This window comes from Cupressus sempervirens, chromosome 2 (assembly GCF_028749045.1).
Source record: "Cupressus sempervirens isolate cs-2001-9-10 chromosome 2, ASM2874904v1, whole genome shotgun sequence".
In the NCBI taxonomy this organism is placed as follows: Eukaryota; Viridiplantae; Streptophyta; class Pinopsida; order Cupressales; family Cupressaceae; genus Cupressus; species Cupressus sempervirens.
This window is the reverse complement of record NC_143119.1, coordinates 178,914,594-178,937,476: the sequence shown is the minus strand read 5'-3', so window position 1 is coordinate 178,937,476 and position 22,883 is coordinate 178,914,594. Positions and strand designations below refer to the sequence as shown.

Here is a 22,883-nt window from a genome sequence, read left to right as displayed (position 1 = left end):
TAAGGACTATTGGGGGGTCTTAGTGGCAGGTATTGGGAAAACATTTTAAATGACACTTTTAGACCACCTTGCACCCTATGAGTTCTGTATATGTGGGATAGTTGAAAGGTTAGCTTTAAGTTCTTCACTCACCTAAGAAGGTTCATAAAAAAAAATCAATAGATTTTGACATATAGATTAAGAACTGTAGGTGCATGAAGTTAGCCTGGATGACTACTGGATCGTTTCACCTCTATGAATTCTATAATTATTTAGTGGCTTATTGGTTTGTACACAACTTACATTTTGGTAATGGACCTTGTTCGTCCTCATAACTTTTTCATTCACCATAATTCAATACAAAACACACACACAAAATTACTTCACATCACAAGGTTCTGAGTGGATCAATACCAACTCCAATGCCTAGTATTAATTCTAAATAAGCTTTTTGTAATTTTGTACAAGTTAACCACATTTGTTACCTTTAGGGACTCCAAGGAAATCTCGACTGCAACATTGTTTGATCCCACATGAGTGTAGAAAATAACATAGGAGAAGAAGAGGGCATAATAAAGAAACATAGAAAAAAGAAAAAAGAAATAGAGAAAACAAAGCAATATAAGAATTTTACACAAACACACTATTTTGACATTCTTAGAGGTTGTTCTAAAATTATTAGAATAAACACTTTGTATAGAGGTTGTAGCCTTTCAAATATATTTATTTTTCCTATTTTATATTCCATGCATTTATATACATTATTTTATACATGATATATTTTTCCTATTTTATATTCCATGCATTTATATACATTATTTAATGCATTCATCATGTATTAATTATTTCAAGAAGAATTAAAGTAACTATTTACAAATTACCAAAAAATAAAATAAAATAAAACTCATGCTGCTTTCTAAATCTTTCCAAATCTTTATCATCTTATAAGTAAAATATTCCCTACATGCAAGGATGACTATACCTGTGAAAAACTATGCTGATCTATGAATTCAAGCATAGTTATCTTAACAATGAGTTGCAAATTCCTAACCTGTACCATGTCGCCAGTCTACTCTATAAAGGCTATTGGTAATTGTTTACGCTTCCTACCTCAATATGTACGGCGTATATCAGACGCTGGAAAATGACCGAATCGAAAATGAATACAATAATTATTCCGAAGTCAATGCGTGATTGTGAATGGTAGTTTTACACCGTGGAAGAAAATTCTTCGCCTTGAAACGCAGGGGCCGAGTTGAAAGGGAGGGGAGGATTGCTGACATCATCACCGTTTCCTTCCAACATTTGAACCACTCTGCTCATGTTCGGTCGATCTTGTGAGTTGTATTGAATGCACCACAATCCTACTGTGGCCAGTCTTACTGCTTTCTCCTGCATCTCTTCACATTTTGCTTCACCATTTCTTCTCAACCCCCTCTCTAACTCCCCCTTCTCCATCATCTTGAATGCCCACTCTGGAAAATACAGCTGACTCGACCGGCTTACCTGCAACTCAATGTTCTTCCTTCCTCCAGCCATCTCCAATAACACCATACCAAAGCTGTAAACATCTGATTTGTCTGTCACGGATCCCAAATTTCTATTCCATATCTCTGGAGCAGCATATCCCGGCGTTCCTCTCGCGGCTGTCATTGATATGTGATCATCTCCCCTGCCATACAATTTTGCCAGACCAAAATCAGCTATTTTGGGGGTGAAATCCTTATCTAATAATATATTGTGGGGCTTTATGTCAAAATGGATTATACGCCGCTGACAATCTTGGTGCAGATATGCGATCCCGCGGGCGGTGCCCAAAGCAATTGAATAGAGCTCGTCTCCATTCAGAATTCTTTCTTTCTTATCTCCTGCAAATATGAACTTCTCCAGAGATCCATTCACCATGTACTCATATACCAGCGCACTTCTAAATCCATCAAAACAATATCCCATCAGTCGAACCAGATGGACATGGTGGATCCTTCCAATGGTTGCAACTTCGTTCATAAACTGAGTCTCGCTGTGTCTCGACTGATCTAGAATTTTGACAGCCACCAGATTACCTCGAGCAAGTCTACCTTTATAAACCACACCGAAACCTCCTTCCCCCAATTTATCTGCGAAGTTGTTGGTGATTTTCTTCAGCTGAGAATAGGAATATCTGGTAGGCATTTCGTGGGCATAATCATCAAGGAATCGCTCCACTGTCGTAAGAGGAGGATCCATTGCCATCATGCGAAGCTGGGATTCTTTAGCGACCGACGATCTTTTGCGACAAAAACCCACAAACAATACCGTAGCTGTTAATAAAACAGAGCCTCCAATGGCTGCACCTGAAATTACATAGAGGGTTTGGGATCTCAGACACATAATCTACAGGGAAATATAGATTAAAGGTAACGGAAGTTATCTATAATTCCAAAATCTGAAAAAATGAAGCAAAACGTATGAGAAGGAAATGGGGCATACCTAAAGTAATGGCCTTCTTGCTCGACTTTTCTGCAACCAGTCAATCTAAATAATGTGAGAACTATGTAATGGAATGACAAGGGTAAAAACAACTTGCTTCAGTTTGGGGAGAAATATAGCAATATTTCGTAATTTAAATGAGAAACAGAGCTACAAGTCTTACCAGTAAAGTCACTGGAGCATTGTGAGTAGGACATAGCATCGCAGTAGCAGAAAGATGAGTATGTGAGATAAGTGCAATTTCTGTAATCTATCTGGCAATGGTCACACTCTTTGCTTGCATTCCATTCAACAGTGATCCCTTCGTCAATAATATGAGACAGAGGCTTTCCCGAATCCAACTCGGATTTATTCACGGCAATTGTAAAATTTGATTGACAAGAGCTACTCAAGTCTGGAAGACTGCCATTAAAGTATTGATGTTCATTACACATCAAATCGGACAATACTGGTCCATACGACCCATCCGTACCACTGCATGATTTCCCCAGTGTCACATTTGCGTAATCTCCTAAAATATGGAAATGTTTGGCACTCCAGAACTGATCGTAGACACTCTCTGAGAAATCGCATGCATCTTTCTCAAATTGCTTATATAATATCACAATATTCCATGAGTAAGGATTAGTTGAGGAGTAATTGTGAGGCTCCAGTAAGTAGTATTGGTAGTCCCCAATGGTAATTAAAGGCTTCTCGGTTAAATTATCACACACTAGCTGAAGCGCAGGGTCACCGCAGCCGGTGCCATATGTTCCAAAGGGAAAATCCAGAGTGTAATCCCCACAGCTGAAAACCTCACAGACTCCATTACAGCAAAAGGCCAGACATGATAATGAAATTCCGAGGAAAAAGAGGAAGTGGTGGAGTTGGAGAAGAGCGAGAACCGTGTGAAGTGGTGCCATAATAATGCAATGGAAGTGAAAGAAAGGAAGCTGGAAGCAATGTGAGAAGCAGGGGAACGTCCAAATGCATAGAAGAGTAAAGAAAGAGAAAACAGAGACGAGGACAACATGTGAAGGTCTCTCTGCGGTTTCGTCAAGGACACGTGATCGAAGAAAGGACGCGGATTGGGTAGAGTAAAGGACGCGAATTGGGTAGAGTTTAATTTCCCAGCTCTTTCCCCATTGACGTTCCGAACACGCCAAAACACGTTGCTTTTGTCACGGAGACCCATTTTAGAAAGGGTTATAAATCAATATTAGATAGTGTTCCATTATTGTTAAAGGAGTTCAACAAGAGAGGCATAGTGTCTAGTGCCCGTGGCTATACAGCCACGAAAATGCGCTTCCTTTACATTGCTTTTTCTAACTTTTTAAAAAAATTAACTAAGTCCTCTCCTTCGTATGGAAGTGCATTTTCGTAGCTGTATAGACGTTGCCGTGTCTAGTTCCTCTCTTGATAAACACAGAAGTTTACAATTGAAGCACTACGAATTGTGTAACGAATATATTTATATTTAGGCTATTGGTAACATATAGACATGTACTTGTAAAGATGAGAAGCCAAGTACTCGTTCTTGCATTTAATATTTGTAACAACATACTTTCAAAAACACCACAACAATATTTAGAGGACAATATTGTTTAATATATACAACTCAATGAGTACATTATTTTTTGTTTAATATGCAACTCTCTTATACAAGTATTTATTTTTATATAGAGATTAAATCTTCAAAATATCCTAATTTATAAAAAGATTGTAATGTAGGAAAATAAATTTAGATTATTTTTAATAGAACTAGAATGTAATAATTGTAAGATAATTACATTGATAAATGCTACAAAACAAATTGATATCTTTTGAATGCTACAAAACTAATAATGGTGATTTTTTTATTTTTTATTTTTTATTATTTAATAATATATATCAAATTTTTGTTCTTTTGGTTGTTGATTAGTCTATTTGTACACCACTATTGAGAGATTTCATAAAAGACTACTAGAATATTTGCCAAAGTACTAACATTTTTTAGGGACAAATATTGGTGCAAGAACATAACAGGTATTAGACAATACTTTTGAAATGCAGAAAGATTCATAAATATCCAAAAGCCAAAACCTTAGCTTTAAGATCTTAACTCATCTATTGAGATACACTAAAAGTATCATTGAAATGTGACTTACAATTTAGGAGTTCTATGTGCACGAAGTTAGCCTGGGTCACTAGTAAGTCACCTCCCATACATTATATGTGATATCTTTTAGAATCTCACAAAGAACAACTTACCACCACACTTTATTTTCTTCAAAATCTATTTGAAATACATTGAATTGTGTTCAATTTTTCAAACATATGATATTTATAAATATGAATAATCTACTAGTAGATGATAACAATATAAATTAATTAATTACACTAAGCTTAAAACTTGTGTATTAGTGATATAAAGGTTCTATTAGATGAGCTAATTCAAACATCAAATGGTTTTATTTACTAGCAATTGCCCAAAAATATTTCTTGGTTATATAACTAAAAGAAAAGCCTATAAATGTTATGACTAGCACTTGCACTCGAATGAGCAAGGGGTACGCCATTAGCCTCTACATATATTTTTACCAAATTTTCAATACAACATGAAAGGTATATAAACAAAGACAAACAAATTAAACATTGTTAAATTGACATAGCCAATTTATAAATATTATAATAATTAGTTTCATTCAATATAAACATCAAGTAATACACCTTAGATTCAATAGAAATATGGTAAACACCATTAGTAATAGCTAACATTGGATATATGTTAATATGCATCAATCGGAGAAAATTACGTTACATCACCAAAAGGGGCATCTTTTCACCATACCTATTACACACCAACTTTATACATTAGGGAAAGATGATATTGAATTCCTTAAATGCAACCAAGTAAAAGAAAAATGAATTTAACATACATAGAGTTACATACATTAAGGGAAAGTATGATACTTTGTACCTCTCTACTCTATAGTGAGAGTTGTTGCAATCATGATTCTTCCTTAATTCTGATAATAGTATATGGATTATTTTTCATTCAAGAACATTGTTCAAAGGAGAATGGTGGCTCTATACGTTAATTCTTGATGTAGCTATAAAAGTCAAACCTTATCACTTCATTGTACCAATATCAATTATTATTTACTAAAGTGTTAGTCCTTAGGACTTATGTATTGTGAGTGCCCATGACATGGATAGTGGTATTTGTCTATGATTAACCAAGGTTAAAGGTGTAATAGGTAAAAAAAATTGGTTCATCTTGGTCCCAAGGTGGGCCACTGCAATTATCAAACCGAACAACCACATATAAAGGTAGTTTTGGTGATTTACAACTTGATGTATACAAAATGTCTACCACCTCCCCAAGTGATCCATTTACTAGGCCTATTTGAATCCAAAGGTTTGTCATTAACATTGTTTGTTGGCCTTTACATAGAAAGAGTTTTTTTGAAAGTCAATCGACATCAATATTGGGGTTTGGTTAAAGGTGGTTTTTAGTGCAATACTAAGTGCCATGAGACAGTTGAGTAATTTCAACATTTTTATTATGGAGCCCAACTAAATTGTTTGTAGAGTAAAGGTGAATTGACTGGTGAAATGCAATTTTTTCAAAAACACGTAGTGTTTTATTTGTACATTACATTCGTAATTCCCAATCATGTTCATTTGATTATACATTGCACATGTTTTGCAACATGCATTTGTATTTGAGCGTCACCTTGTTGACGAAATATTGTAGTCAATGTGATAACCATTGTGAATAGCTAACAAAGGTATTTGGCATTTGAGTGTGATGCATAGATTGGTTTATCCATGACAGGAGGTAGTTGGGCTAAATCACTAACAAGAATTATAGATGTACCTCCAAAGAACATGTTTTGTTGATGGGGGAAAGCTTCACGCAATCTACTATATATTTTAATTTAAGAAGATATGGTCCTAGAAGCTAAAATCATCAATAAGGAGGTCTTTCAAATATTTCATCTCTTCTTGAAAGACCAATAAAAAATGTCCACGTACTGGGTACATACCTAGAAGGTAGGTGGCAGGTTCATCAAAAGAAACAACCCAAAGTGCGCATATATGATCTACGAGTTTTAACTGCAATATGTACCTATAAATACAATCTGCAAATGTGCCTTTTGTTGTGATGTGGAGCCTAATCAGATTCAAAAGTTTATTTGGTGTAGTTTCCCTCTAGATTATTTCTACGGGGGTTTGGGGGCAGTGCCCCAGCTGCACTCCTTGTTCCAGTACAAGGTGGGGTTGAGGGGCAACGCCCCCATGGGGGTTTTTAGGGGCAGTGCCCTAGGTGCGGTCCTTATTGCAGTATAGGGTGGGGTCGAGGGGCAACACCCCCCCAAGGGTTTTCAGGGGCAGCACTCTCGAAGCCAAAAATGACCTTATATTGTGAAAGCCATTAGCTACTATTTTCCTATTATTCTAGCGCTAATTTTGTAAGCAACAAAAATTTTGTATAAAAAAGCTTGAGGTTAGGGATTTTCATAATGTGTGATGCAAAAATTGGTTCTTGTAGCTGTATTGAGTTGTAATGGATTATGAATTGTAATCAGGTTGTAATTATTGGATAATAATAATATTGGACTTGTTGTTGGTGGATGTAGCCCAAGGATTGGGTGAACCATTTTAAATCTTGGTGTCTTGTGTTCTCTTATGTGTGATCTATTATTTTATTATATTGGTTATATTTTTGGGTAACTCAAGTTATTTCTATTTGAGATTAATCCCAACAAGTGGTATTAGGGTCAGATGATCACCATTTTTATAGCCAGATTATCTTTTTTCAAGTGATCCTCTACAGGAAGGTCTCGCGGTTGAGTGGGAGTGATGGCAGACAAGGGTAAGCTGAGAGTTGACAAGTTTAATGGGCAAAACTTTCAGTTATAGAAGATGCAAATGGAGGACTATCTCTATTAGAAGGATTTATGGAAGTCGTTGGAAGGAAAAATAAAAACCAAGGAACTATGACAAATGAGGAATGGGAGATTTTAGATAGAAAGGCACTTGGAAGCATTTAATTATGTCTAGCACCATCGGGAATATTTAAGATTACAATTGTGAAGATGATGGAAGAGTTGTTGGAAACCCTAGCAAAATTGTATGAAAAGCCATCTGCTTCAAATAAGTTATTTCTCATGAAGCATTTATTTAATATGAAAATGGCAGAAGGTAGATCTATTGCAGATCATTTAAATGAGTTTAATACTATTACTAGTTAGTTCTCTTTTATGTGTATTAATTTTGATGAAAAAATTAGCGCTCTCTTGATTTTGTGTTCTTTGCCCAAAAGCTAGAATGGCTTGGTAATGGCTGTGACTAATTTTGTTTATGGATCTAATACCCTAAAATATAATGATGTGATTGGTGTTATTTTGAGTGAGGAAACTCATAGGAAATCCTCAGGTGGATCTACATCAGGAAGTGCTTTAAATGCACAAAGCAAAGGCAAAATGACTAAGAGAGGAAATAATTCTAGAAATCATGGAAAATCAAGAGGAAAGTCAAAGGGGAAGAGGTCTCAATGTAGAGGACTGAGAGATTGTTGGTACTATGGTAAAATAGGGCATAAGAAGAAAGATTGTTAGACTCAAAAGAACAATGAAGGAGATAAACTAGAAGGGAACAAGGAGGGAAATGTGATAAGTAAAAAATTCGAAGAGGATGCTTTTCTTCTTTCTTTAGAAAGTATTGATGATTCATGTGTTTTAGATTCTGGCGCTTCATTTCATGCTACACCTCATAGAGGTTATTTCATTGATTATGTCCAAGGGGATTTTGGGCTTGTTTATTTGGGGGATAATGAACCCTGTTAGATTGTTGGAAAGGGAAACATTAGGATTAAGTTGCAGAATGGGAATCATTGGCTACTACATGAGGTAAGACATATTCCAAGGCTAAATAGGAATTTAATTTCAATAGGGAAACTCGGTGATGAGGGTTGTGTAGTTACTTTTAATGATAAAAATTGGAAGGTTTCAAAAGGTTCCCTTGTAGTATTAAAATGTGTGAAATTAGACACCTTATATCTTTGTATAGGTCATTTTGTTCCTTCTACTTTGATTATTTCAAAGAAAAATGAATGTTCATAAATATTTGATGCAGTTGATTAGGGAGAACAAATAACTCTTTTGTAGATTTTGATACAACACTATGGCACAATAGACTTTGGCACATGATTGAGAAAGGTATGAAATTACTTCATTCAAAGAAAGTTTTACCAAGTTTGAAATGTGTTAATATGGATTTTTGTGAAAGTTATAGGTATGGAAAACAAAAGAGAGTGAGTTTTGTGAAGACTGGGAAGGAAAAGAAAAGTGAGAGATTAGAGCTTGTGCATACAGATGTATGGGGACTAGCTCAGGTATCTTCCCTTGGTGGCTCTCATTATTATGTTACATTTATTGATGATGCAACTACAAAAGTATGGGTTTATTTCCTTAGACAAAAATCAGATGTATTTCAAACTTTTAAGAAATGGAAATGCTTGGTTGAAAATGAGACTGGAAAGAAATTAAAATGTATTAGATTTGATAATGGTGGTTAGTATTGCAGTCATGAATTTGAAGATTATTGATTCGCTAATAGTATTCGTAGATAGAAAATTGTTCCAAGGACTCCACAGGAAAATGGAGTGGCTGAACGCATGAACAAGACAATAATGGAGCGTGCAAGGAGCATGAGGTTACATGTTGGGTTGCCCATAAACATGTGGGAATAGGCTATCAATACTACTGTATATTTGATTAATAAAGCTCTCTCTACTCCTTTGGGCTATAATATTCCAAAGAAAGCATGGACTGCTAAGAAGGCGAGTTATTCTTTTCTCAAAACCTTCAGTTGTGAAGCATTTTGCTCATATAGATTCTGAAAATAGAACCAAGTTGGAAGCTAAGTCAAAGAAATATGAATTTTTTGGATATGACATTAATGAATTTGGTTATAGGCTTTGGGATTTTGAAAATCATAAAATTGTAAGAAGCAAGGATGTCATATTCAATGAGAAAGTGTTGTACAAAGATCTATTGTAACAACATGAGAATAAAAAAAATGATTATGTAGTATTGGATGATACTTCAAAAGCTAATGTTCCAACAATTCCTCATGATCTGCAACAACCACAACAACAAATACCACACACCCCAATGAATGTTAGACAATCAACAAGGCTAAGTAGACCTCAAGAAAGATTTTCTCCTTCTTTGTATTCTATTTTCCTTACTAATGTTGGTGATCTGAATGTTATGATGAAGTTGTGTAGGTGGATACTAAGATTCAGTGGGAGTTTGCAATGAAAGAAGAAATTGACTCTTTGCTGAAAAATAAGACATGAAAGTTATGCAAGTTGCCTGCAGGTAAAAAGGCTTTATAGAATAAATGGGTTTATAGGTTAAAAGAAGATGATGAGGGTAAGAAAAGATTTGAAGCCAGGTTAGTTTTAAAAGGATTCACACATAAAAAGGGCATTGATTTTGATGAGATATTTTATTCTGTTGTTAAAATGACTTCTATTCGTACTATTTTAAGTATTGTGGTTACTGAAGCTTTGCATTTGGAGCAGCTTAATGTTAAAACAACTTTCCTTCATGGTGATTTGGATGAAGAGATATCTATGACACAACCCTAGGGATTCAAGGTCAAAGGTAAGGAGAACTTAGTGTGTATATTGAAGAAAAAATTATATGGCTTGAAGCAAGCACCTTGACAATTATATCTAAAATTTGATAGGTTTATGCATGAGCAAGGATACATATTAGAATAGGTGTCATTTAGATCATTGTGTTTATTTTAAGAGGTTGGATGATGATAGCTACATTATTTTATGTTTATATGTTGATGATATGTTTTTTTTTGGGTCTAACATTGATCACATTAAGAAGTTGAAACACCAGTTAGCAAATGCATTTGCTATGAAGGATTTGGGGGCAGCAAAATAAATCTTTGGTATGAATATTTGTAGAGATAAGATGAAAAAGAAATTGACTTTATCTCAGGCTGATTATATTGAGGTGTTGCAACATTTCTCTATGGAGAATGCTAAAGTTGTCAACACACCTTTACCTAGTCATTTGAAGTTGACTAAGGAGATGTGTCCCAAGACATAAGAAGAGGAGGAAAAGATGTCTAAGGTACCTTATGCTTCAACTGTAGGAAGATTGATGTATGCTATGTTATGTACAAGGCTAGATATTGCACATGAAATCATAGTTGTTAGTAGGTATATGAGTCATCTAGGGCTTGAGCATTGGAATTTAGTTAAATGAATTCTCAGATATTTGAGAGGAACATCCAGTAAGTGTTTACATTTTGGGGGCCCTACTACTAATTTATAGGGCTACGTTGACTCAAATTTGGTAGGGGATATTGATACTAGGTGGAGTACTACATGTTATGTATTTACTATTGGTGGGGTTATCATGAGCTAAGTTTATAGGTTATAGAAGGTTAATGCTTTATCGACTATAGATACAAAGTATGTTGCTACTACAGAGGGAATCAAGAAGATGATATGGCTTCAATTATTCTTGAAAGAATTGGGATACCCTTGGAAAGATAATTATTCTCTTACAGATAGTCAAAGTGCCATTCATCTTTGCATTCAAAGACAAAACACATATAGCTGCAACACCATTTCATTCAATTAGTTTTGAATGATGGACATTTAAGGTTGGAGAAGATACATATAGATGATAATCAAATATATATGTTTACCAAGGTAGTAACAAGGGAGAAGCTGAACTCCTCTCCAACTTCAGTTGGTCTTCTAGACTGAACAAAATAAAAGAAAAACTAAGTCTAAGGTGGTTTGATATATTCTAGTGGGAGCTATAGGTTTAATAGTACTATGATTATTCTCCAAGTGGGAGGTTATTATTGTGGAGTTTGATCAATATCCAAATGGGAGATTGTTGTGATGTGGAGTCTAATCAGATTCAAAGGTTTATTTGGTACAACTTCCCTCCAGATTATTTCTATGGGGGTTTTGGGGTTAGTGCCCCCAAGATAGGGTCAAGGGGCAACTCCCCTTTGGGGTCCTAGGGCAGTGCCCTAGGTGCACTCCCTATCGTAGTACTGGGTGGGGTCAATAGGCAATGCCTCGCGGGGGTTAAAGCCAAAAATGACCTTATATTGTAAAAGGCATCAGCTACTATTTTTCTATTATTCTAGCCCTAATTTTGTAAGTGGAAAAAAGCTTGTATAAAAAAGCTCAGGTTTAATAATTTTCATAATGTGTGATGTGAAAATTGGTTCTTGTGGTGGTATTGAGCTGTAAGGGATTATGGATTATAATCAAGTTGTAATCACTGGATAATAATAATATTGGACTTTTTGTTGGTGGACGTAGCCCAAGGATTGGGTGAACCACGTTAAATCTTGGCATCTTGTGTTCTCTTATGTGCGATCTATTATTTTTTGATATTGGTTATATTTACATGTAACTGTTATTTCTATTTGAGGTTAATCCTAACATCTTTGCACTTTGTACAAGTTCATGTTTCATCAACATTTTGAACAATCTTCTTTTTGTACATTGTTTTCCATTTGAGCGAAGGGGGCAAGATGGATAGTAAACTAAATTTGTTTTTATGAATTGAGTCATTTCCTTTACAATCTAGTGAAAAGGTTGGGAGACATTCATAGATTGTTCCTCAATTTCAGCTTCTTCTTTTTTGGGATTTGTAGGGGCACATCTATAGCTTTTTTCGATAATGATAAAATACCCTTCCCATTTAGATCAAACCATAACCTTAGTTTTGTTTCCTCTTCTATGTGTGAGTTTTTGAATAGTTAAGTACTAGACAAAGTGCTTATGACCTTTCCATTGTATTCAGTGGCTTTTCTAGATTTATCTGCAAGAAAAACAACATTGTGCAAATGGTATAGTTCTTGGAGTCGTGTCCCCTCTTTCCAAGTGGATGGTCCCCATAAAGTTGCATTTATAATAGACGAAGCCATATCCATCAATTTTACACTCCTTCTAAGAACTGATGTATCATCAAACCTTTGTATTGTGGTACATGGATCCATACAAAAAGCTATTTTTATTACATCAACAAGGGAATAATTTTCGGTATGCATAATTTCATCAAAAGGGGCAAAAGAAAATTGATGTCTTGGAATTGTGAGGTCATCATCTATGAGAGAAACCATTGAATTGTCTTCCAAAAAAATTTCAAGCTGGTTATTAAGTTTGTTGTAGAGCCTATTTGATGTCTTAATAGTACCACAGTCTATGGTGTATATACATCCTACTTGGATATTCAAGTAATGAAGATGTACAATCTTGTTGAAGCAAGTGATGAGTACCTCAATTTTCTCACAATCTATAATATCAATGGAGAAGGCTTCTCCTTCTCTATTTTGGGTCTTAAATTAGTGAATCTCCTTTTTCATGATAACACACCCTTATACAAGCCACCTTATTTGATATGGATTCAAGTTTTTAATTGGAGTAATAGTAGGGTTGATTTCTTTATTCTTTAAAGATGATGTTTTCCTAAGCTCGTGATTTTGGAAGGGAGTTGTACAACATCATCCTTTTAAAGGACATTTTTCGGTGGAGAACCTAAGTCTATTACATGTAATTCTATGCTTTGTTCCTTGGATACATAGATGAGTTCACCAATAATATCATGATGCAAGAAAATGATGTCCATTTCAGAAACAACAATTCACCTGCAAGAGCATATTGAGTTCAAGTATTATATATTGTAACATATCACAACAGGTGGACCAAAAATTGATTTTTCTATTAGAAGTAGACATTATTGGATAAGCTTATAGAAGAACCTACCTAGATTTGTAAATAGTAGGGTAACTATACCCCTCAAGTAACACCATGAACCCCTTTATGATTTCTTCTAAGCCCACATAATCACTAAATTCCTTTGTAAAATTTTCCTTTTATTTAAAAACTCCACCAGAGAGGTCCATTTTGTATCATGGCATCACTTTGCAATTATCACATATATTACAATTATCATCTTGCAAATGTATGACATTAGCATGTATGATTCATTTTGAATTCTATACATCATACTATGTTTGTTGTTGTGTTCATATATGCACACTAGAGATTCATCTTTATATCTATTCAGGAATGCAAAACCTTTTTCTTGGTGAGTCAATGAATTGTAGATTTAGACATCCACAAACAATAATATTGTGTGAAGAATACCTAATTGTGCATTTTTTTTTATAGAATTCAACAGTTATTTTTCTTTGGAAGACACCTGTGCATGCAACAAAGGATATGACATTAACCAAGATATTTTTCAAGATAATGAAAGCAACTATATTGACAAAATAGAGAACTTGGTAGAACATGAACACGGTGGTTAATAATAAGGTAAAATTCAAGATGATAAAAATATGACATTGACGAAATAAATCAAATTGTGCTAAAAAAATATAAAGAGAAGACAATCAAAGGTTACAATGGTAATGAAAATCAAAATAGAAGATTTTTTACACAATCAATTCAGAATTCATATTTATCTAGTAACATGAAGCCACCAATAAAGAAACTCTCTCTCTCTCTCTCTCTCTCTCTCTCTCTCTATATATATATATATATATATATATATATATATATATATATATATATATATATATATATATTGTAAATAATCAATTAAATTAGTGTAGAATTATAACTATATTTTATAAATTATCATACATTAAGTTCTCTATAGTAATATGGAGATACTAATAATAGATATGCAATCTCATAAAATACTTGGCGATTTCTTTGGAAAAAAACCTCCTTTCTATTTCAAGCGAAGTGAATCTAAATCTCTAGCTCAAGAGTAATCCAATACAAAATAAGATCTCCCTACTCTTTCGCAATGGAAATACAAAGTGGGGATAAGTAGATTGTCCAGTATTTGCAGCAACTCTAACTTGTTGTTCACCCATCTCACAATACTATTGCCAATCATCCACATCTTAGAGCACACAAGAAAAATCATTCTTAGATATAGAAAACTTGTCTCAAATACAAAACATTCACATGAGGGCATATAATTGGTGCCTTAATGATGTTCACCATGCAACATGTAAAGATTTGGGTACTCAAAGGAAGGATTTTCACAATTTCCATACAACAGGAGAGGAGAAAAATCTTAAATGTTGTATCTATAGAGAAAGGTGTAAGAGAGTGAAATAATGAATTTCATATTAAAAGACCAATATGATACAATTTATGGAAAATATTCCTTGAGATGGAGTTAAAGGCCTTCAACCCTCAAAAGATCAAACATAAAAGACACTAGAAAATTGATGCAGAGAAATGAGTCTTTGAAACATGCTTAACGGCTTTGAGGAAAAATGTGTTATTCATGGATATGACCAACCTAATTTGTCGCTTTTGGAAAATTTCCTCCATCATTGGTTCCTTGTCATCCAAGTTTTTTCTCTTGGCTCTATGAAATCTCAGATGGGGGTTGTTAGCCAGCTCACTATTCTTCCTACTATTTTTTTCTATAAATTTTGAAGCACTAGATTTCATCCAAAGATCATTTTGATTTGAAAAATGAATTTCTTCTTATAGGTTTCCAAATAAATCTAGGGCTTCTTCTAAGGCTTATCAACTATAGGTTGGTTTCAAACACTTGGGAAGATTTTCTTGATCATATGTTCAAGCACCTCAAGTTTATTGCTATCAAATAGGATCAATTGATATTTCAAATTTTTTATGTAGGTGTATACAACCTTTATGTGTGCCAATGCAATTTGATGGAAAGCATAAATTAAACCAAAACCAATCTTTAATAAGTATAACAAACACCTACACAATTAATAAACTAGATGATACATTAAACAACCAAACCTTAGATAAATAGATGCATCAATGGTAATCCATTCTTCATACTCAATATTAGTGGACTTACTCGAATGACAAGGATAACTCAAAAATATCTCTGATATCCAAGATTCTAGCTATGTTAAAAATGTTTACATCATTCACAAATATGTTTTATGTTTTTTCCAGACCATATTTATAGAAAAATCCATGGTGAATTTATTTACAGATCTTACTGATCATCAAAAGATCTGTCAAAATATATAAAGATGTGCAGATCTAAAATTGTGAAATAAATACAGTCAATGAACAAGATTGAAACATATTTGCATGGATAAATATATAAATAAATATGGCTAGCAATCATGATTGAAACAAGATTTCCACTAACTAATATCCAATAGTTTTCAATAGAGAAAACCACAAACGGTATCTGGTTTACATGAATGGATAGGTTTGGACTAAAATGTCCATCCATAATAGCCTAGCAGCTAAAAATTAGTTAAAGAAACTTGTTGAAAGTGAAAATGTTAAAGTGCATGGAAGCTATTAGATATAAGGAATATATTATGGTTATGAATTAGATCATGAGGAAGGTGATTAAACTATGGTCAAACAGAACCATAACAGGAGTGGATCAATTAAATAGGTTGAAGAAAGTGGTGGCAATGAGATTACTATACGAGGATCAACAATTTAAACGACCCCAAAGTATGTAAATCTAAATCTTATAGAAAATTAAATATTTGGTGATAAGAATCATACAATTATGACTAGAGGAAGGATTGCTAGGACTGAAATTTTCTTAATTCTTGAAGTTGAACCTACCAATGTTAGTAAAGAATGCAAAAATGAAGCTTGGATTAAAGCTATGAAGGAAGAATTGGATCAAAGTGAAAAGAGATAGATATGGATTTTGGTTCCAAAACCTAAAGATAATAATGTTGTAGCAATTAAATGGGATTTTTAGAATAAATTGAATGAATATGGTATGGTTATAGGGAATAAAGCTATATTAGTTTACAAAGGATGTTCACAAATGCAAGATATATACTTTGAAGAGACATTTGTCCCTGTTGCTAGAATTGAAGTAGTTGGAGTGTTTCTTGCATATGTCATCTTTAAATATTCCAAATTATATCAAATGGATGTTAAATCAAGATTTCTAAATGGTAATTTAGAAAAGGAAGTTTATGTCAAAAAATATGATGGCTTCCCTTTGATCAAGATCATAATTATATCATTTTTTATTCAAGAAAGTCTTCTATGGATTGAAACAAGCCTCTACATATTGGTATACAATGTTAGATAAGTATTAATTAAAGCTTAGTTTTAGTAAAGGAACTATAGAAAGTAATTTATAGTTCAAGATTGACATTGATAATATATTGGTTATTGAAGTATTTGTGGATGATATCATTTTTAGTACAAATGACAAGATGAGAAAATATTTTGCTAATGAGACATGACTTTTTTTTGAGATGTCTATAATAAGTGAGATCAAAATTTTCTTTGGTTTACAAATTGTATAACTAAGAACTAGATTTTGCATATTGCACTCTAAGTATGTAAAGGAGATGTTAAAGAAACTTTGTATGGATGATTCAAAGCATGTTGGAAATCCTATGGTAATTGGTTGCAAATTGACAAAGTATGATGATTCACCTAATGCCATGGTGCCCCATAGTAGTGGGTTATACTTTTTAAGACATGCTGATTTTTTATGAAATAACACATTTTTAAAAAATACTGATATAAGCCTTTAGAGGTCCCCTTTCAATGAATTAATTAGTAATGGTTAGATCAAAGCCTCTTAGATCAATATTTGATATGACCTCTTTGCTCCGCAATCATACTTGTATTGACTTCACTTCAACTATGTAATCATTTAGCAACGACATGCATCCAAAAGTTGAAGGGTAAAAGTACAAACTTGTATCACACTTTTACAAAAGAAAATGCTAACAAAATAAAAAATGTTAAACTTCCACAATATAAAAGTGACATATTTGTTTAGGGTTTGAAGATGGTGGAAACTGATGAGATGCGTTGATTTGGATAAAGTTATTTTTAAAATTTTTTTTGAAGAAATTAAAAAATTAAAATTAAAAAATTCAATGCCCATTTTTGAGTTGATGAAAAATACTACAAATTAGAGGGTTTAGTTCCCACCAAAAAAGTATATGTAAACAAAGGTCTTTCATGTAATTTTAAAATATTTTTTAGATGACATACGTAGCTAGTGCAATAAAGAAGAAAGATTGAATTTTGATGTATATTTTATCTATTATAGCTATTTAAATTTGATGTTCTTAGAAATTGATTATTTTCATCTCCCACCATATTTCCTTTATCAAATCTATATCAATCAACAAAAATATATATATTCTTAAAGAGGACTCTCTCCTCTAGTGCAATGTAAATTTTTTAAATTTTATTGATATCACTCAGTATTTTTTCTTTTTACAAATAAGCATCTTCTCAATCATTAAAATACCTACTTGTAATACATTATAATTATATTATATCTACTTAAAATTTGATAAAATTTATATATGAGCATAATTCTAACTCTAAGTTCGACAAGGGTATTTTAAAAGTTTTTATAAACCTAAAATTTGATGTTGAAATAGGTCCCTGAAGTCTACAATTTTTCATTTTTGTAAATTGGTGATTTGGCTGCCATATGACATGCCACATTGATAGTTTTAGTCAAAACCAATTTCAGCCAAAACTCTTTTGGCTAAGCTAAGTTCTATTGAAATATGATCAAAGTGACAAGATCCCATGGGTGACCAAGCACTTATGTTTAGGCATATTTATTTTATAACCAAATTAACAATGTAACTTAAATTATTTTATTATGTTAAAAAAAATCATTTTAAATTAATTTAAATTAATTTATTTTATTTAAATAGTTTGATATTTAAATTAATTTAAAGTATTATTATTATTATTTGGCAAAAGTGAGAAAACCACTAAATATATATTAATAATAAATCAAATTCATATGCTCATTAACAAAAGAAACTAGAAATAAAACCCTAAATTAGCTTATGAAACCATTGAATAATAAACCTATTGAGCAATATGCTAACCAACTTATGTATAAATTAAAATTATTAATTTTATTTATTTACTTTTATAGAATTTTTATTTCATTTTTCATTTTAAATTGTTTTTTAATTTAAGTTAGAATCAATTATTTATAATGTTAAAAGTATTTATTATAAGTTCATTTTTTTATTTAAATCAAATAATTAATTTAAATATTTTTTGATTTATTTAGATTAATTATTTAATATAAATAAAATAAAAGAACTCATATATATTTTTTGATTGGTAATGGGCAAAAGCCTAGATCAATTATTATTATTTGTTGTAATTAATTAATTTTATGTATTAAGCTTGAGAAGACTTGAACTTAAGGCCTCCCACATGAGAAGCTCACAAGTTATTGTTGTTTTGTGGGCTCTTGCCTAAAAAGTACTCAAATAATTGACATAATTCAATTATTTGATTTAAAAAAGAAAAATAAGCTCATTGTGTACTTTATGATTTTATTATATTTTGTATCATATCTACTTTTCTTTATCTAGGTGAATTGAAGTATTTTGTATGCAAGTGATTTGAAGCTCTCACTTTTAGTTTTTTGTGCAATGGGGAGCCAAAGGTAAAGATCAATATTGTATGATTGAAAAAGAGATGACACGTGAATCATTGACACAATGTATTTAATAGTGTTAGTGAATATATTTATCCTTAAGAAATAAATACATGAACCAAATCCAAATGTCTAGAAGGAAGAATGTTTACTAGTACTAATAGTGGGACAAATTATCATTAAGTTGATAAGCTTCCTCTCAATCGAGAGGTACAACTCCTTCAATTTCAAATTTGCATTAAAAATAATTCCACCTCTTTAGGAAAGAGATAATTACAACCAAAATAGATAGGCACATTTATCAATAGCACAAAGTCCATTGATAATCAAGAAAATGAAACAAATACCTATCAATGAGAATGTATGTAAACATTGACAGTACATAGCCTCTACATATATTCATAAATCTTCAAATACATATTGTAGACACTTAAAATTGTCCTAAACACTATATTAATTGATTTAATATCTCCCTTGACACTATAATTAATTCATTATTAATTAATTTTATATTTGTCATGTTCCTCTACTTATTTAATTGAATAGGTTCACTTTCCTAATGTATTTAAATTTAATTTAAATGCATCCCCTCTAATCTATTAAATTTATTTAATGCATGGTGCTCCATAAATCCCCTTTTAAATAAATCTCAATTTATTTAGTTCCCTCCACTTTATTAAATTCTTTAATCCTATGATTAAGTTAAATCCTACTTAATTTAATCATAATTCTATCCTAAAACCTAGTCTACACCCATCACTCTCATCCTTCTAAGCCTACCCATTAATTAATCCCACTTAATTATCCTAAATCCCCTTCTAAACACCTTTTTATCCCTAAATATTTTCTTACACATGTGTGAACAACTCAAGATCTAATAAAGCTTCCATTTTATTTTATTCACACCTCTTACACCTCTTACACATTTGTCCCACTTTCTTTTCTCTAAGGTTTCTCACACACGTGTGAGCAAACCTTGAACCATCACTTTCATCCAAAAGGCTTATGTTGACCTTTGCATGGCTTGTCCCCTTAGCCCATGTGTCTCCCTTGTGGCACCTATGTGGATGCCGCATAGATGCCACCTCCCCAAGGCCTCTTTGAAGCCTATAAATAAAGCTCTTGTCTCAAGCATTTTCCATCTCCCTCATTTGCATTGTTATCATGCTAGTATAGCTCTAGAGCTTTTAGAGATTTGATACATTTCTACTAACCTTTGGTAGTTGCTATTTTATTTGTATTTGCATTATTAGCTTAGTTTATTTCTTGCATCAATAATCACTTTCCTTGAAGTGTTTTGAACATGGTTGTATCCATAGTCATTTTTTGAAACACTCTCTCCATATCTAGTTAGTTCATACACTTTGCATTTCATTTATAACATATTGGGATTCAAGAGTTGTGTTTGGGAGAGCACATTCACATCCCTCTAATCTAAAGCATACCAATAAGGCCTCTTATGGGTGCCCTTGTTGAGTTACTTTGAGGTTGCATGAGGACATTTCTTTTTGGTTGTATCAAGTTGTAAAACTCAAGCATAGTGTTAGTTGTATTTTATTTTCTTTTGGATATTTGATATACATGTCCAACTAATGTTTTCTTTTTTATGCTTGCTCTTGACATGTTAGTTTTCTTGCATACATTTTGGCATGCTCGATTTTCCATTAGCAAAATCGATTTAAAAAAACTCTGCATTTTATGTTAAAAACTACGAACTATCATCTCCATTAGGATGTAGCATCATCTATGAAGATGCTTCACCATCTTTGCAGATTGTCATCTTTATGTTTTGGTGTCAGTGCTAAAGACAGAGTTTAAAACCACTTCAAACTATAAATAATTTCTATTATGTCATCTTTGTTGTTTTGTCATCTCCACATCTTTATCTATGAGCTCCCCAATTTTTTCTATTCTATCATTTGCATTGTGGATGGCTATAATATGCACATTTTGTTATCTCTACCCTTGAACTAGCATCTCTGCATTTGGATCATCGTTTGTGATTTCTCGATGACCTACTATTTTGGCATTTGCGAGTTTCTGGCAACTCCTAGTTTTGTTGTCTGTAATTTTTCTGACTACTACAAGTTCTTTCAGCTACATGGTTTGGCATCTTTGACCATATTCTGTCATCTATGAATATGAAGTATAAGTAAAAGGTATATCATACTGGCTTCTATTCTATCATTTTTGATTTTATCGACTCTACATGCATTCTGTCATCTACAATTTTTTTTTTTTAAAGAGTATAAATCAAAATTTGCCTTTTAGTGGTTTTGTGAGATTGGAGTCATTCTAAGCTTATTTACATATTAAAAAAAAACAAAAAAGTTAAAATACATTTTCGCATAGTTTTCATTTTTTTTGGATTTTGTTGAAGCTAATCAAGTTGTTTAATGTATCTTTTGTAGATTTAAGCATCCTAGAAACAACTAATCATGTTTCTTGCAGGTTTTGCTTAATGTTTTATTACTCTTGGAAATGAACTTGTATGAATTAATCACTTGTCCTAGGAATGCATGTTGCAATTAATACCAAAGACTAAACAAACTCTTGAATGTATTTAAGGTGACATTACAGATACACACTCCTAAATGCCTTAAGGAATGAGCAATATTTTCATTGGAATTGCTATGTAGAGTAGAAAAATGCAATCTTGAGTGCCTTAAGGAATTGACATGCTTTTCATTGGAATGAATGGTTAGATAGAAAATACACTCTTGAATGCATAAGGGTCAAAGAACAATGCTATGATACACATTTTAATTTGGGTTTAAAATGAATCTCATCAAATCTTGAATGCTTAAGGTTCAAAGAACATTGCAATGAATATTTGGATTTGGTGCTTAAAAAAAACACTCACTCAATCTTGAATGCATAAAAGAATTGATTCTTTCCTTATTGAATTTCTTATGTTGATGAAGCTCAATTTTCTTATGTTGGTGAACTCTTGAGTTTTATTATGTTGATGACATTGTCAAGTTGGAAAGAACATTGTATGCTAAAAAAATGAGTGTCTTCAAGAGTAGATCAAAAATCTAAAGATTCATTGGAAAAGAAAAAGTGTCTTTTAAACCCCAAGACCACTTATGTATTCACTCTTGCACCTTCAAGTGATCTTGAGTGCGCTAGAAATAAGCGGCCTTATTTTATACTTTTTAAGAGGCTTGCTTGGGGATTTCATCACCCCTTAGGATGACCTCAACTCTAGTGTTGTGGTGGAGTATAAATATCAGGAGGTGAATCGAAAGACACCTCTCTTGGAAATAAAATCTTGTCACTCTTAGCTAAGCACCAAAGTACTTTATACCTTTGGGAAGTGAAGGTGGAGATTTGGGTTACTATCTCCTCCTGACTGTGTGGCATTATTTTCTTTCATTTATAGATTTCGGTCTCACATACCTTGCATATATCAAGAACACCCCTAGTTGAGCTTGTATATCCTAGTCAAATCCTTATAGGATTGTTGGTGTGTTTGATGTGCTAAGTGTTCAAAAACCTCCCCATTTGAAGAGGATGCACCATCTAAAATTTTCTTCTATATATTTCATTTTTTGCATTATATGTTTCAAAAAATCCAAAAAAATCATAAAAATTTAAAATCCAAAAACATTTCAGAAAACAAAAAAACAAAAAGATGCTCTTGCTTTCCACATCACTTATTCTATTCATGCATTTTTCCACACTCTTCAAAATCTTAACCATCCTAATCATTACCTCATTTTCTTAATCATTCAATCAAATCCCTACTCTTCATCCTAGTCGTGATTCATAATCCACATCAACATCCAATTTCCCTATTCAGTGATTCATCCTCATGATTCTTAATCCAATCCCTTGTCAAATTCATTCCTTTCTAATTGATTCCTAATTCAATCCATTTACATCTTCAATCCAAAATCAATTAATCTTTCTTCATCTATCCATGGACTTAGGAGCACAATCATAATCCTTGGACTTCAATCCTGG

General features: G+C 32.6%; 1 protein-coding gene across 1 annotated transcript; it reads right to left on the bottom strand.

Moving 5' to 3' along the window:
• Positions 1 to 889: 889 nt before the first annotated feature.
• On the bottom strand, positions 890 to 3,471 carry LOC149571662 (rust resistance kinase Lr10-like). Its single transcript, XM_089813098.1, has 3 exons — positions 2,612 to 3,471; positions 2,449 to 2,478; positions 890 to 2,312 (listed from the first exon to the last, which is right to left on the bottom strand). The coding sequence occupies exons 1-3, from the start codon at positions 3,348 to 3,350 to the stop codon at positions 1,189 to 1,191; spliced, it is 1,893 nt and encodes a 630-aa protein (XP_089669224.1). The 5' UTR covers positions 3,351 to 3,471; the 3' UTR covers positions 890 to 1,188.
• Positions 3,472 to 22,883: the final 19,412 nt, after the last annotated feature.